Here is a 15,248-nt window from a genome sequence, read left to right on the forward strand (position 1 = left end):
GCTGAAACCGTCACGAACAGGATTCGAACCTGTGCGGGGAAACCCCATTGGATTTCGAGTCCAACGCCTTAACCACTCGGCCACCGTGACTGTCAGCCAACGGGCCGCGCAGCTCCCTCACAATCTACGAGCCGCCTCCTCGCGCGCCTCACGCTCATTGGTGGAGAGCCCGGCGCGGGTTAACTCCTTCAGCGGATTGTTATCTCCTCGGGTTCGTGCCCCCCGTGTGGCAAATTAATGATTCTCGTTTTTTCAATCCTTTACGCGTTTGGTATTAATCGCCCATTACCGGCACAGCTTTGACTCATTAGCTTACAAGATGTGGTTTCTCAGCTGCAGGGGCATTCTGGGAGTTGTAGTGATATCGCTTTATCTCTTTCATCAACGCCGTCGCGTCGCAGTTCCCCCTTTCGACCTGCAGATGTCACTATTGCAACACGCTTCTTTTATTTTCAGCCATGTAATTGCACTGCGAAGCCGCTAGAGGTCCTCGTTGCTATGTGGCTGGAAAGTGCCGGGCAGGCTGGCAGAAGATGGCGGTGCGGAAGAAGGACGGCGGCCCGAACGTGAAATATTACGAGTCCTCTGACACCATTTCTCAGTTCGACAACGTGCGGCTATGGCTGGGGAAAAACTACAAGAAGGTACCGGAAGGAAATGATAGGTGTCCTGGAGAGGACTGCACCGTCTTCCCCTTTTGCTCTTTCTGGAGAACAAAGAAGTCGGGCCGGGCTGAGGGGTGGAGAGGGGGAGAAAGTCGCGACATTAGGGGGGAGGGGGCGTCCCGACTGCCGACCTGTCACCTTTTCTGCTGTGCTGTAGACATAGGGGGCGCAGGGGGAAGCGACAATTGGGGGCAGATAGCTTGGGGGGGCTGTATGACCCCAGGATGTGTAAGGCCTACATGTTCCCAGATGTCGCATCCTTGGCACTGTTCACATTAGACGTAGAAATAGGCAGAATATGCAGCCCTGCGATTGTTCTGGAAGCTGCTGCTTCTCCATGACAACGTGTTGGCCCTATATACCAGATGTCCATTCATAGCCCAGCTGTCAGGTCTAGGAGCTGTCATGTGACCACTGTCCTCACTTACCCTGACCCTGTCTGCAGCCTAGTGCATCTCTATGGACGACAGAACCTGTGGCCCTCCAGCTGCTGCAAAACTACAACTCCCAGCATGCCCGGACAGCCGAAGGCTGTCCGGGCATGCTGGGAGTTGTAGTTTTGCAATAGCTGCAGGTTGCAGATCACTGCCATCTCCTAGATGTCATAAGCCGGTGACCTAGACAGCAGAGGATTGTAGTGTTTACATGCTGGCGATCAGCGGCGGCGGCTGCACGTGCTGCCTGTAATCTCAAGTTACCTTTGACCTAGACTAGAGTCAGGCAAGTCACAGCATCCCTGCCGCCGTACACAGCCAACACCTACACCAGGTAATTCCATAGCCGCCAGGGCCCATGCGGAAAGCTTCTATTTTTATTTTTTAAGGAAACGTACCACTAAGGGTACGTTCCCACCTATTTGCTTCTGCGTGTTTTGTAACCCATTGACTTCAATGGGAAATAATATACGCAGCAGCAAAATACGCCAGGTGGGAACGTACCCAAAAACAGGATCCAACAGACAGAAATGAGGCAGGTCTCCTACTTGTACCTGTCAATTGTTGAAAACGTTTGACGTGTCCTGGGAACATGTCAAAATTTTTTTACAATTGGGGTCTGAGTGTTCAAAGGAGAACAAGCAGGTAGAGAGCCACTCCCCCCCCCCCCCCGACTCTGTGTCTGAGACCCCCTAGACTTTTATTTAAAGGGGTATTCCAGGGGGAAACTTATTTATTTATTTTTTTTTTTTTGATCAACTGGCTCCAGAAAGTTAAACAGATTTGTAAATTACTTCTATTAAAAAAAATCTTAATCCTTCCAATAATTAGCAACTGCTGAAGTTGAGTTGTTCTTTTCTGTCTAAGTGCTCTCTGATGACACGTGTCTCGGGAGCTGTCCAGAGTAGAAGCAAATTCCCATAGCAAACCTATTCTTCTCTGTGCAGTTCCTATGGGAATTAGCTTCTACTTTGGACAGCTCCTGAGACAGGTGTCATCAGAGAGCACTTAGACAGAAAAGAACAACTCAACTTCAGCAGCTCAGAAGTACTATAAGGATTAAGATTTTTTTAATAGAAGTAATTTACAAATCTGTTTAACCTTCTGGAGCCAGTTGATATATATAAAAAAGTTTTTGTCCTGGATAACCCCTTTAAAGGGGTTCTCCGCCCCTAGACATCTTATCCCGTCGGCGATCCCCGGGGTCCCCAGCAGCGGGACAGCGGCGATCTGACATCTTATTCCCTATCGTTTGGATAGGGGATAAGATGCCAGGGGCGGAGTACCCCTTTAATTCTCATTCGTTCTTATCAGCATTGTAAGGAGCTCTATCGATTAGTCCGTCTAAACTACGGCACTTTAACAGAAATAAAAAATACTGCAAGCAGTCATTTTCTCCCCCGCTAAAACAACTGACCCCTAATGGAAACCGGACGGACCCCATTCTGAGTCAGCGGGACCTGGCGGTGTCCCTTGTGCTGGGTCCTGTTTATTGAAAGGAATGGAGCACCACGCCAATATGGAATTTGCATCCAAAATTCCGCTTAGGAATTTTAGTCAGAAATTCTGTTCTAGCAGAATCTCATTTCTGGCGAGGAGATTCTGCTGCACCGTGCACACTACAAAATTCTGCCGCTGAAATCCTGCTACCGAAAAGAATGAACTTGCTCGTTCTTTAGGTGGAATCGTCACCGAAGACATGGCAGTCTGAGGATGGCAATGTCCGGGTGCTCCTCACAACCCTCGAACGGAAGTTTCTGTCCGGAGCTTCCTCAGTGTAAACAAAGCCTAAGGCTACATTCACACTACCGTTGCGCCCTGTCAATTACGGCCGTCAAACTATTTTATTTTTTCTCTGAGTTTGACGGTCATCATTTTGATGAGGGACAACAGGCAATAACGGGTCCCGATGGACCCCATTATAGCCAGTGGGTTCCGTCGGGCGCTGCTGTTTTCAGAGAGAATATCGGGAGAAAAAGACGGTGCAAGCACTATTTTTTTTTTCTCCCGCTATTCTCCCCGGCAGTCCTGACGGCCGTCGCACTACTGGGTCATAACGGTAGTGTGAAAGGGGCCTAAGTCTGTCCAGGTCATGTGACACAGAACCAAGAGAGAACACGCTTAGCGTGCACCTCTACCGTTATTCAGTCCCCGACTGATAAAAGTTTTTGATGGCGGTAGGGTGTTTTAAAAATAAACAAATATATGCCCATTGTGTCTGCTATAGAAAAACCTCTACTTACCTTCCACGCTTCCCTGGTGCCTTTAGTGAATCACTGTCCACAGCGATTTCTGACTTGGCCAGTGATTGTCAATGTAACGTATGGAGCCCCAGCACCAGGAAGAAGACCGGAAGCCCCAAGCAGCGATACAGGAGGCCAAGGGAGTGCAGGAGTTAGGTAGAGGATTGTTTTTTTGCAGACAGAATAGGCAATTATTATTATTATTATTTTTTTAATATCCTACTGCCGGATAACAATTTAAAGGGGATATCCAGGAATAGAAAACCAGAGTCAATTTCTTCCAAAATTATTATGAATGCCAGACCCAGCCTGATCGCTGGTCTGATGACTTGGACTGACAGCTATCAGGTAAGGTCATCAGACACTAGTCTGACTAGGATTTAAATCAGTATTACAGATGCCAAAATACAAAGGTAGTACCGGTATATTCATCTGTGTAGAGTCTAAATGACAGGTTGGATGGATTATGGCAGCAGAATAAGTATCATAGCACCAAAATAATAGAAGCAAAATAGACTACAATACGTTTTGCCAATGCATGCCGTATACATAAAATACATTTTAATAGTGAAACATGGTACACAAAAACATAGTTTTTGAGAGGTTCATATAGTGCAATACTAAACATTGGCCCTCATTTACTAAGAAAATCGGGTTGTAAGTCTATGTTGCTTTCTTACCCGACTGCTTTTTTCCCCTGATATTTATTATTATGTCGCATCCTGTTTGTCGCACGTGGGTTTTGTTGGTTTTGGTTTCCAACTCTTCTGAGCTGTCGGGAAAAAATCCACAACAATTCAACAAATTCGGGTTGGAAACCTTTATAAATACGTGGGAAAGCTCAGAAATGTCGGGTTACGCCCCTTTTTCGGGTTTGGGAGAATCCACATCGGGTCCGTCGGGAAAAAATGTTGAATCGTGTCGCAGACTGGCGCACGATGTCTGCGACATGGCGCAGACAAATATGCGACAAAAAAACCCAACAAAAGAGGTCGGGTTTAGAATAGTAAATGAGGGCCATTATACACAAAATTCAATGGTTAATAGTCACCATTGAAACATAAAAAAATCCCATAATAAAGTATAATCATATCCTAAGGAAAGAAAAGAATGGATAAGGCTAGGATTACATTGCATTAGGGCTGGTCAGACATATCCATTGGCGTCCCATTGAAAACGTACACTGTAACGGAGGGCAACGAATGCCATTCATTTCAATGGCTCAAACGGAGTAAACATTCTGGCCGTATGCGCTGTTTTTCGACCGCTTTATACTCAAAAATGGTCTGTGTTATCCACATTCAAAAAAGGGCATGCAGAATGTTGATTCTGTTTGAGTCATTGAAATAAATGCCATCTGTTGCCCTCCGTTACAGTGTATGTTGGCATCGCGTTTAGGTCTGATGGAAGCCGTAACGCAGTGTGAACCTAGAGGCACTACTGGAAGTATAGAAGGAGAAAAGGTGCATCATACAGACCGCTCCATCTGAACCCTGAATAGGTATCACCTTGTGACACGGTGTGAGCGCGGTGTAATGCTTTGCTATTGTTTTATATTATTTCTTGTAGAATGAGGGGAAAGTCTGTTGTTCTCTCTGTGAGGTTATGTACGCATCACAAATAGTGTATATGTTAGGCGGATGCGTCTGGAAAACTCACAGACCTAGCAATAGTCCTTCTATTGTCCAAATGAAGACACAAAGAATGGCCTTCTAACCTTCATCGGGTGGTTTGCACTCACTAAAAAACCCATATACTGTACAATGCTATTTCTTTGCATTGCAGGCAATAACTACCATGTCATTGTATGGATATATCTGCTGTATGTTGGGGACACCCTTGGTGTATACATTCAAAATGTGGTGTGTACGTAGCCTAGTTTGTATTTGTTTCTTGGAAGACTTTTTATAATACATTTTTGTATTGTAGCCAAGATCCAGTAAAAAAATTTTTTTTTATTTTTTTATTATTATATATTTTTTTTTTTTACATGGGAGTCTCTGCATTAAAGGGGTACTCATCTGGAAAATTATATATATTTTTTTAAATCACCTGGTGCCAGAAAGTTAAACAGATATGTAAATTACTTGTTTTTAAAAATCTTAATCATTCCAGTACTTATCAGCTTCTGTATGCTCCGCAGGAAGTTCTTTTCTTTTTGAATTTATTTTCGGTCTGACCACAGTGCGCTCTGCTGACACCCACCTCTGTCCATTTTAGGAACTGTCCAGAGTAGGAGCAAATCCCCATAGCAAACCTATCCTGCTCTGGACAGTTCCTAATATGGACAGAGGTGTCAGTAGAAAGCACTGTGGTCAGACAGAAAGGAAGTTCAAAAAGAAAAGAACTTCCTGTGCAACATATAGCAGCTGATAAGAGCTGGAAGGATTAAGATTTTTAAATAGAAATAATTTACAAATCTGTTTAACTTTCTGGCACCAGTTGATTAAAAAAATTATGTTTTCCAGAGGAGCACCCCTTTAAGGCTTCCATGATAGGCGTATGTCAGAGGTATACAGTTGTGCTCAAAAGGTTTCATACCCGGGAAGGAATTGTGAAATTTTGTCATTGATTTAAAATATATATATATATGACTGATCATATTTCTGGTGTATTTTTTTTCTGTATTTTTTTTTCTGCGATATTGGCAAAATTGCTGCAAAATGGCACTATTTTACAGTACTCTATGGTGGTAAAAATCCCAATTTATGCTTTACTTCCACCAGTGCAAAATTGCAGGAAAAATGGACACAAAAAAACCCGCAGTGTGTAAAAATCACGGTCAGCAATGTTCAGCATAAACCCTTTAAATACCTCAGTCAAAGTCGATCACAGGATCTAAGTGTTAAAATATTGGTGCTGGTCCTTCAGGGGGGCTCAATGGTACCTCTGCAATTGCGGGGCCCCCGATCATCTGCCGTACTGTTGGCGCTCTCCTTCACCATGCTTTATTCGTCAGGCTAGAGAAGCAGATTGCTGATAACACTAATCAGTGTAATGTTATGGCCTAGCACTGAAAAGTGTTTGCAAATGAAAAATTGCAAGTAATAGTCCTCTATGGGACCTGAAATATAGTGAATCATTTTTATTTATTTTTTATAAATATGAAAAGTGGTGTAGTTGCCCACAGCAACCAATCAGATTGCAGCTTTACATTTTCAAAGGCACTCTGGTTGCTATGGGCAACTGCACCACCTTTCCTCTACACAGATTTTGATATATCTCCTTGATTTAATTTGTTAGCTTATACATGGCTGTACTGAGCAAGCTTGATACTGAGCCATGGGGAGCAGAAAAGAACTGTCAAAACACCTGTGTAACAAGGTAATGGAACTTTATAAAAATTGAAGGATATAAAAAGATATCCTAAGGCTGCGTTCACACGGCTGTCTAGACCCGTCCCGTTCTTCTCCTGTCAAAAAAAAAACCGTCCTAAAAAAAAACCGGACAATAACATGCAAACGGATGGAAAAAAACGTATGCAAACGGATGACATTAAAGGCTCATCCGTTTTCCATAGACTTCAAAGTTAAATTTACTGTATCCTTTTTTTCTTCCGTTCTTGTGACGGGAGAAAAAAAATACTGCATGCACCGTCTTTTCTCCCTTCAAAAAAAAAAAAATGGAAATGAGCGAAGACGGTGCAAACGGATGTGAAAGGGTTATAAAAAAAAAATCCCATTGACATCACTGGGATTATTTTACAACTGTTTGTAATCCGTTTACAAGCAGCAACAATGGAACCTAAACGGGAAGAAAAAACGGGGACAGACGGCCTTGTGAACGCACCCTAAGTCTTAAAAATTTGGGAATCCCCTGATACCAAGCCAAGGTCAGGTAGATCAAGAAAGTTTTCAGACAGAATTGCCAGAATTGTTCAGGATACAAAACAAAACCCGCAGGTAACCTTAACAGAAATACAGGCCGCTCTGGAAAAATACGGCGTGATTGTATCAAGAAGCACAATACGATGATTCTTTTTTGTGGCCAATGCCACTGGTTACAATATGCCCGACAAGACCTTTACACTCCTCATAGCTTCTGGCACACTGTAATGGGGAGTGACCAAACCAAAAAAGTTAACCAAAAGTTGACCGGTTGCCCATAGCAACCAATCAGATTGTTTCATTTATTTTTCAGAGCCCTTTAAAAAAATTAAAAAAATAACTCTTGCAATGAGTAGGCCTCATGCAGCCATACTAGGTATATACTGTCCCGCACTAGAATCCACAAAACCACTAACTACTAAGTAATAGGATAGTGCTTATTAAAACTTAACTTTTTTAATAAAGTATTATAGTATATATAATATGTTTTTTTAATCCACCAATAGTGAACCAATCACCATTAAAAATGAGCGTCATGTGTATCAAGCAGCAGGCATACAATACACACCTGAGTTACCTGTTTACTCAGGATATATAGAAATAAGTGCATTGCAATATGTTTTTTCAATATGTACTATAGATCTAATTATATACTCCAGATTTGATATGGTTAATAATTAATGCATAAACTGTCAAGTCCTCAACGCGTTTCTGTCAGTTGGTACTCACTGACCTCATCAGGATGGCTATAGATTATGAAGTATAAATAATTACATACAAATTGGGACATAGGATATGTCAAGCAAACAATCCTGCAAAGCAAAAATAGCCTGCAATGAAGTGTGTGTGTGTGTGTGTGTGTGTGTGTGTGTGTATATATATATATATATATATATATATATATATATATATATATATACATATACACAGAGTTCTGCTGGCACTAACAGTGTCTAGAAGAGGTGGGGGCTCCTATTTATCTAGTGGGGGTGGGTATGTGACTACTGTAGAGTGGAATGTCTGGCACTGGTGGTGCTCAGCTCCGATATGAAACTGTTCATTCAAATCCACAATCCAAAGAGAGAATGGAGCGGTCACTCACCAAAGCTTCAGGCTTTATTCACACATGTAGGGTACAAGCAGGTGCGCATAACAAACAACGACGACCGTTTCACACTTGCGTGCTTCTTCTGGTTGACGAGAAGAAGCACGCAAGTGTGAAACGGTCGTCGTCGTCGTTTGTTAAGCGCACCTGCTTGTACCCTACATGTATGAGCCTGAAGTTTTGGTGAGTGACCGCTCCATTCTCTTTCTTTGGATTGTGGATATATATATATATGTGTGTGTGTGTGTGTGTATGCTCTTGTTTCTTGCACATTGCACATAGAAAATTGAGGGCAAGATGAATGCACCATGTTATCAGAAAATACTGACTGCGCATAGGATGTCCTTGGACTTTCCAGCAAGATTATGGGTGAGCTTTAACAAAACCTGTGTAAAGGAAGAGTGGTGCAGTTGCCCATAGCAACCAATCAGATGGCTTCTTTAATCGTTAAATAGGCCTGTAAAAAATGAAAGAAGCGATCTGATTGGTTGTTATGGGCAACTGCATCACTCTTCCTTTACACAGGTTTTGATAAATCTTCTCCAATGAAAGCACAAGACCAAGTTGACCCTCCAATGGTTGCAGCAAAAAAGGTAAAGTTCTGGAGTGGCCATTACAGTCTCCTGACCTTTAAGGAGATCTGTAGTGCTCTGAACTTTATCCCCTATCCGAAAGATAGGGGATAAGTCTTCGAGCACTGGGGCCCCCCGCGATCTCCTGCACGGGGCCACGGCAATGTACAGGAAAGGGGGCGTTCTGTCCCCACACGACGCGGCAGCCGGTACGGCCCTCCATGTATCTCTATGGGATTCCTGGAGGGGTGTGCCGGCTGCCACATCATGCGGGGACAGAACGCCCCCTTTCCTGTACATTGCCGCGACCCCGTACAGGGTGTCGCGGGGGGCCCCAGTGCTCGGACCCCCCACAATCTAAAACTTATCCCCTATCCTTCGGATAGGGGATAAAGTTCAGAGCACTACAGATCTCATTTAAAGCGCAACTGTCATGAGATGTCCATAATGTGAGTGTAACCATACCTTTATGGGTTTTCCTCCTTCTTTATAACTTATAAAATAAATTTATCCAGCGGTCAGGCACAGTTGGATAGGCGTGGCTTGAGGTTTGCATAGTCCCGCTGCCGCCATACCTATCCTCTCCTTTCAGAGCTGGGATCGCGGTTTAGTAAGACGCAGCGCAAGTCAGGGTCTTACTACACAGTGATCCCAGCGCTGAAAGGAGAAGATAGGTATGGCGGCGGCGGCGGGGCTTTGTGAACCCCAAGCCACGCCTATCCATCTGTGCCTGACCGCTGGATAAATGTATTTTATAAGTTAGGATCTCTGGGGAGATCCTAAAATGTACAGTTCATGTAAAACAGCTTTGCATGACCTAGAAACATTTTGTCAGGGCGATTGGGCAGCTCTTCCATTCACTTCAATAGAACTAAGCTGCAATACCACACACAACCTAAGAACAGGTGTGGTGCTGTTTTTCAAATCTTGGATAACCCCTTTATGAAAGAAGGGGGAGATTTATCAAAACCTGTCCAGAAGAAAAGTTGCCCATAGCAACCTATCAGATCGCTTCTTTCATTGTTAACAAGGCCTCTGAAAAATGAAAGAAGCGATCTGATTGGTTGCTATGGGCAACTCAGCAACTTTTCCTCTGGACAGGTTTTGATAAATCTCCCCCTAAGAGTATGCAGACTTTTGAACTGGGATAGTTTTAAATTCTTTTTAATTTGTTGCCATGTTTTGTTTTATGATTGTGCCATTTTATTATAACCTACAGTAGAATATGAATCCCTTTATGAAATAAATGTGTTTTGCCTGCTCGCTCACGATTTTTTTTTTTTAAATGGTTCATATATCACCAATTCTCCAAGGGTATGCAAACTTATGAACTCAACTGTACATCACCTGACTTATATCTTCACCAAACACTTAAAAAACAAAGTGGGAGACTTTTTTTGCCATGCAAATGTTAAGGCTTAAAGGGCTCCACTACTAGGCATCTTATCCCCTATCCAAAGCATAGGGAATAAGATTTCTGACCGCTGGAACCCCACGATCTCTGAGCAGCACTCGGTGTTCTGAACGAACGCTAGGTTCCGGCGGCAGTGGTCATGGCGTCACCCCACGCCCCTTGTTGCATCACGCCACGCCCCCTTGTTGCGTCACACCACACCCCTCCATTCATGTCTATGCTAGGGGGCATGATGGCTGTCATGACCTCTGCCACAGTCTACATTTGAAATGTCAGCAGCCTTTGTACTATGGGAAACTCTGGTGTACTCTTGTAATACACATTTGGTTGGATGCATGTGGACTTCAGGGATGAAACCATTACTTGGACATGTCATAGACCACTTGTTATTGGAGAAAGAGCAGATAGCAGCTATCAGATGCCAACCGACATTGCTTGCGCCTCTATTTTTCCAATAAATATATTTTTCCGCTGACAAATAGCTTAGACCTGGCAGAAGGAATAAACTACTGAACAAGAAAAGGTGCACACCAATAATTATACAATCATTTTTATTTAATGATTACACAAAAACAGTAGCCTCACAAAGATAAAAAAAACATTTAAAAATGAGGGGGCACAACCTCCTGGCCACCCTCAGCCACAGAGGGGAACTCCAGAGCCCTGTACGCTCCCCCAAGGGACACCTGATAACCTTAGTCGGGCAATATGAAGCACCTCCAATAGCCAAACCTCCAAAAGATCATTACAATATAAAAGAATAATAGAAACAGCAGCTATATATCAAAGTGCACAGTCAAGGCCGAACTAGAATAAATTACGGACAAATAAACAAGCAGCCGAATACATGTAAACGCTTACACAAAGGTAAGTAGGCAAAGGAGGAGGTAGCGATACATCACATGGTCATGTGGGCAGGTGTTCCCCTCCACAAAAGGTCCACATGCGTTCCGTCACTAACTAGTGACTTCCTCAGGGGCAGAAGGCATGTCCCAGGGCTGTGTGGTGTTGAAGTATAAAGAAGTGCTTGTCTCTGCTGGACATGCATCCAACCAAATGTGTATTACAAGAGTAAACCAGAGTTTCCCATAGTACAGTGGTCTCCAACCTGCGGACCTCCAGATGTTGCAAAACTACAACTCCCAGCATGCCCAGACATCCGTTGGCTGTCCGTGCATGCTGGGAGTTGTAGTTTTGCAACATCTGGACGTCCACAGGTTGGAGACCACTGCCATAGTACAAAGGCTCCTGCCATTTCAAATGCAGACATGCTGGTGATACCAGTGAGGAAGGCTGCAGTGAGGGCCTTTTATGATGCTGTATGTATGAAAGTAACAGAGACATTGGCCCTCGTGCATCACAACTGTCCTATGAGGATGTCATAATTGTACACCTTTTTGTCATAGTTACATAGTTAGTACGGTCGAAAAAAGACATATGTCCATCAAGTTCAACCAGGGAATTGAAGGGTAGGGGTGTGGCGCGATATTGGGGAAGGGATGGGATTTTATATTTCTTACCATGGTTGGCCACTGACTTTACAGGGGTTGGAACACCACATCCTTATGCACAGAATGTGATCACATCAACAATCTCCTCCAATGGTAACCAGGAGGACCAAGGTGTCTATACCTACAACCTCCATAACCCCCTTATCATCAGAGTTGGCATCTCACAATAGGACTCGTAGGTCATTGTCCTGGTAGATACAGAATCACCAAATACAGAATCTTCACATCTGTCATACACTTTCTATTTAACCAATTCTTAATATCTGCTTGTGAAAAAGCTTGAAGTAAAACAATATAGAAACCAATGCAGTTCACACAGAAGTTATGAAAGTTATTTTACTTGTGATGTAGAAATCTCCTTGCAGCAGTCAGGAGTTGGCCGCTGGCACGTAGCTAATGCCTGGCAGAAGGCATGTTCCAGGGCTGCGTGGGAATGAAGTATAAAGCAGTGCTGGTCTCTGCTATAAATGAAAGTGAGGGGGGAGCCCTACTATAACCATAGGGGAGGGTGTGTGGGCATCATGAATACTGGATATTGTTATAACCACAGGAGATTGGGGGGGGGGGGGCTCCTGCTATAACTAACTACTAGTAGCAGTGCTTTAGCCACAGGGGAAGGGGGCCTGCTATGACTGCTGGGAAAAAGAGGGCCACTACTGTAACCACAGGGGAAGGGGGCCTGCTATGACTGCTAGTAGAAGGGCAGTGATGTAACCACAGGGGAAGGGGGCCTGCTATGACTGCTAGTAGAAGGGCAGTGATGTAACCACAGGGGATGGGGGACTGCTAAGACTGCTGGGAGAAATAGGGCCACTACTGTAACCACAGGGGAAGGGGGCCTGCTATGACTGCTAGTAGAAGGGCAATGATGTAACCACAGGGGATGGGGGCCTGCTATGAATACTAGTAGAAGGGCAGTGATGTAACCACAGGGGAAGGGGGCCTGCTATGACTGCTAGTAGAAGGGCAGTGATGTAACCACAGGGGATGGGGGCCTGCTATGACTGCTAGTAGAAGGGCAGTGATGTAACCACAGGGGATGGGGGCCTGCTATGACTGCTAGTAGAAGGGCAGTGATGTAACCACAGGGGATGGGGGCCTGCTATGACTGCTGGGAGAAGGGCAGTGATGTAACCACAGGGGATGGGGGCCTGCTATGACTGCTAGTAGAAGGGCAGTGATGTAACCACAGGGGAAGGGGGCCTGCTATGACTGCTAAGAAGGGCAGTGATGTAACCACAGGGGAAGGGGGCCTGCTATGACTGCTAGTAGAAGGGCAGTGATGTAACCACAGGGGAAGGGGGCCTGCTATGACTGCTAAGAAGGGCAGTGATGTAACCACAGGGGATGGGGGCCTGCTATGACTGCTGGGAGAAAGAGGGCCACAACTGTAACCACAGGGGATGGGGGCCTGCTATGAATACTAGTAGAAGGGCAGTGATGTAACCACAGGGGAAGGGGGCCTGCTATGACTGCTAGTAGAAGGGCAGTGATGTAACCACAGGGGATGGGGCCTGCTATGACTGCTAGTAGAAGGGCAGTGATGTAACCACAGGGGATGGGGGCCTGCTATGACTGCTAGTAGAAGGGCAGTGATGTAACCACAGAGGATGGGGGCCTGCTATGACTGCTAGTAGAAGGGCAGTGATGTAACCACAGGGGATGGAGGCCTGCTATGACTGCTGGGAGAAAGATTGCCACTACTGTAACCACAGGGAAAGGGGGCCTGCTACGACTGCTAGTAGTGCTAGTAGAAGGGCAGTGATGTAACCACAGAGGATGGGGGCCTGCTATGACTGCTAGTAGAAGGGCAGTGATGTAACCACAGGGGATGGGGGCCTGCTATGACTGCTAGTAGAAGGGCAGTGATGTAACCACAGGGGAAGGGGGCCTGCTATGACTGCTAGTAGAAGAGCAGTGATGTAACCACAGGGGAAGGGGGCCTGCTATGACTGCTAGTAGAAGGGCAGTGATGTAACCACAGGGGATGGGGGCCTGCTATGACTGCTAGTAGAAGGGCAGTGATGTAACCACAGGGGAAGGGGGCCTGCTATGACTGCTAGTAGAAGGGCAGTGATGTAACCACAGGGGATGGGGCCTGCTATGACTGCTAGTAGTGCTAGTAGAAGGGCAGTGATGTAACCACAGGGGAAGGGGGCCTGCTATGACTGCTAGTAGAAGGGCAGTGATGTAACCACAGGGGATGGGGGCCTGCTATGACTGCTAGTAGAAGGGCAGTGATGTAACCACAGAGGATGGGGGCCTGCTATGACTGCTAGTAGAAGGGCAGTGATGTAACCACAGGGGATGGAGGCCTGCTATGACTGCTGGGAGAAAGATTGCCACTACTGTAACCACAGGGGAAGGGGGCCTGCTACGACTGCTAGTAGTGCTAGTAGAAGGGCAGTGATGTAACCACAGAGGATGGGGGCCTGCTATGACTGCTAGTAGAAGGGCAGTGATGTAACCACAGGGGAAGGGGGCCTGCTATGACTGCTAGTAGAAGAGCAGTGATGTAACCACAGGGGAAGGGGGCCTGCTATGACTGCTAGTAGAAGGGCAGTGATGTAACCACAGGGGATGGGGGCCTGCTATGACTGCTAGTAGAAGGGCAGTGATGTAACCACAGGGGAAGGGGGCCTGCTATGACTGCTGGGAGAAAGAGGGCCACTACTGTAACCACAGGGGATGGGGGCCTGCTATGACTGCTGGGAGAAATAGGGCCACTACTGTAACCACAGGGGATGGGGGCCTGCTATGAATACTAGTAGAAGGGCAGTGATGTAACCACAGGGAATGGGGGCCTGCTATGAATACTAGTAGAAGGGCAGTGATGTAACCATAGGGGATGGGGGCCTGCTATGAATACTAGTAGAAGGGCAGTGATGTAACCACAGGGGATGGGGGCCTGCTATGAATACTAGTAGAAGGGCAGTGATGTAACCATAGGGGATGGGGGCCTGCTATGAATACTAGTAGAAGGGCAGTGATGTAACCACAGGGGATGGGGGCCTGCTATGAATACTAGTAGAAGGGCAGTGATGTAACCATAGGGGATGGGGGCCTGCTATGACTCCTAGTAGAAGGGCAGTGATGTAACCACAGGGGAAGGGGGCCTGCTATGAATACTAGTAGAAGGGCAGTGATGTAACCATAGGGGATGGGGGCCTGCTATGAATACTAGTAGAAGAGCAGTGATGTAACCACAGGGGATGGGGGCCTGCTATGACTGCTAGTAGAAGGGCAGTGATGTAACCACAGGGGAAGGGGGCCTGCTATGACTGCTAGTAGAAGGGCAGTGATTTAACCACAGGGGATGGGGGCCTGCTATGACTGCTAGTAGAAGGGCAGTGATGTAACCACAGGGGAAGGGGGCCTGCTATGACTGCTAGTAGTGCTAGTAGAAGGGCAGTGATGTAACCACAGGGGATGGGGGCCTGCTATGACTGCTAGTAGTGCTAGTAGAAGGGCAGTGAT

At 45.7% G+C, this 15,248-nt stretch overlaps 1 protein-coding gene and 1 non-coding gene across 31 annotated transcripts in view; one reads left to right on the top strand and one right to left on the bottom strand.

Annotated features, from left to right (window-relative positions):
* Positions 1-8: 8 nt before the first annotated feature.
* On the bottom strand, positions 9-90 carry TRNAS-CGA (transfer RNA serine (anticodon CGA)). The gene has a single exon. It is a non-coding gene; the product is annotated as a tRNA-Ser (tRNA).
* A 308-nt stretch (positions 91-398) lies between these two features.
* SMARCC2 (SWI/SNF related, matrix associated, actin dependent regulator of chromatin subfamily c member 2) overlaps positions 399-15,248 on the top strand; it is a 101,364-nt gene continuing 86,514 nt past the window's right edge. For 12 of the 30 annotated variants that reach the window (XM_056562273.1, XM_056562274.1, XM_056562275.1 and 9 more), the window contains exon 1: positions 405-644. In XM_056562273.1, the coding sequence (XP_056418248.1) occupies positions 534-644 (111 nt within the window). In that variant the 5' untranslated portion in view covers positions 405-533. Of the gene's footprint in view, positions 645-15,248 lie in introns of all 30 variants that reach the window. The other 18 variants (XM_056562281.1, XM_056562280.1, XM_056562282.1 and 15 more) reach the window with 5 other exon arrangements.

The sequence above is a fragment of the Hyla sarda genome, chromosome 2, assembly GCF_029499605.1.
Source record: "Hyla sarda isolate aHylSar1 chromosome 2, aHylSar1.hap1, whole genome shotgun sequence".
Taxonomy (NCBI): Eukaryota; Metazoa; Chordata; class Amphibia; order Anura; family Hylidae; genus Hyla; species Hyla sarda.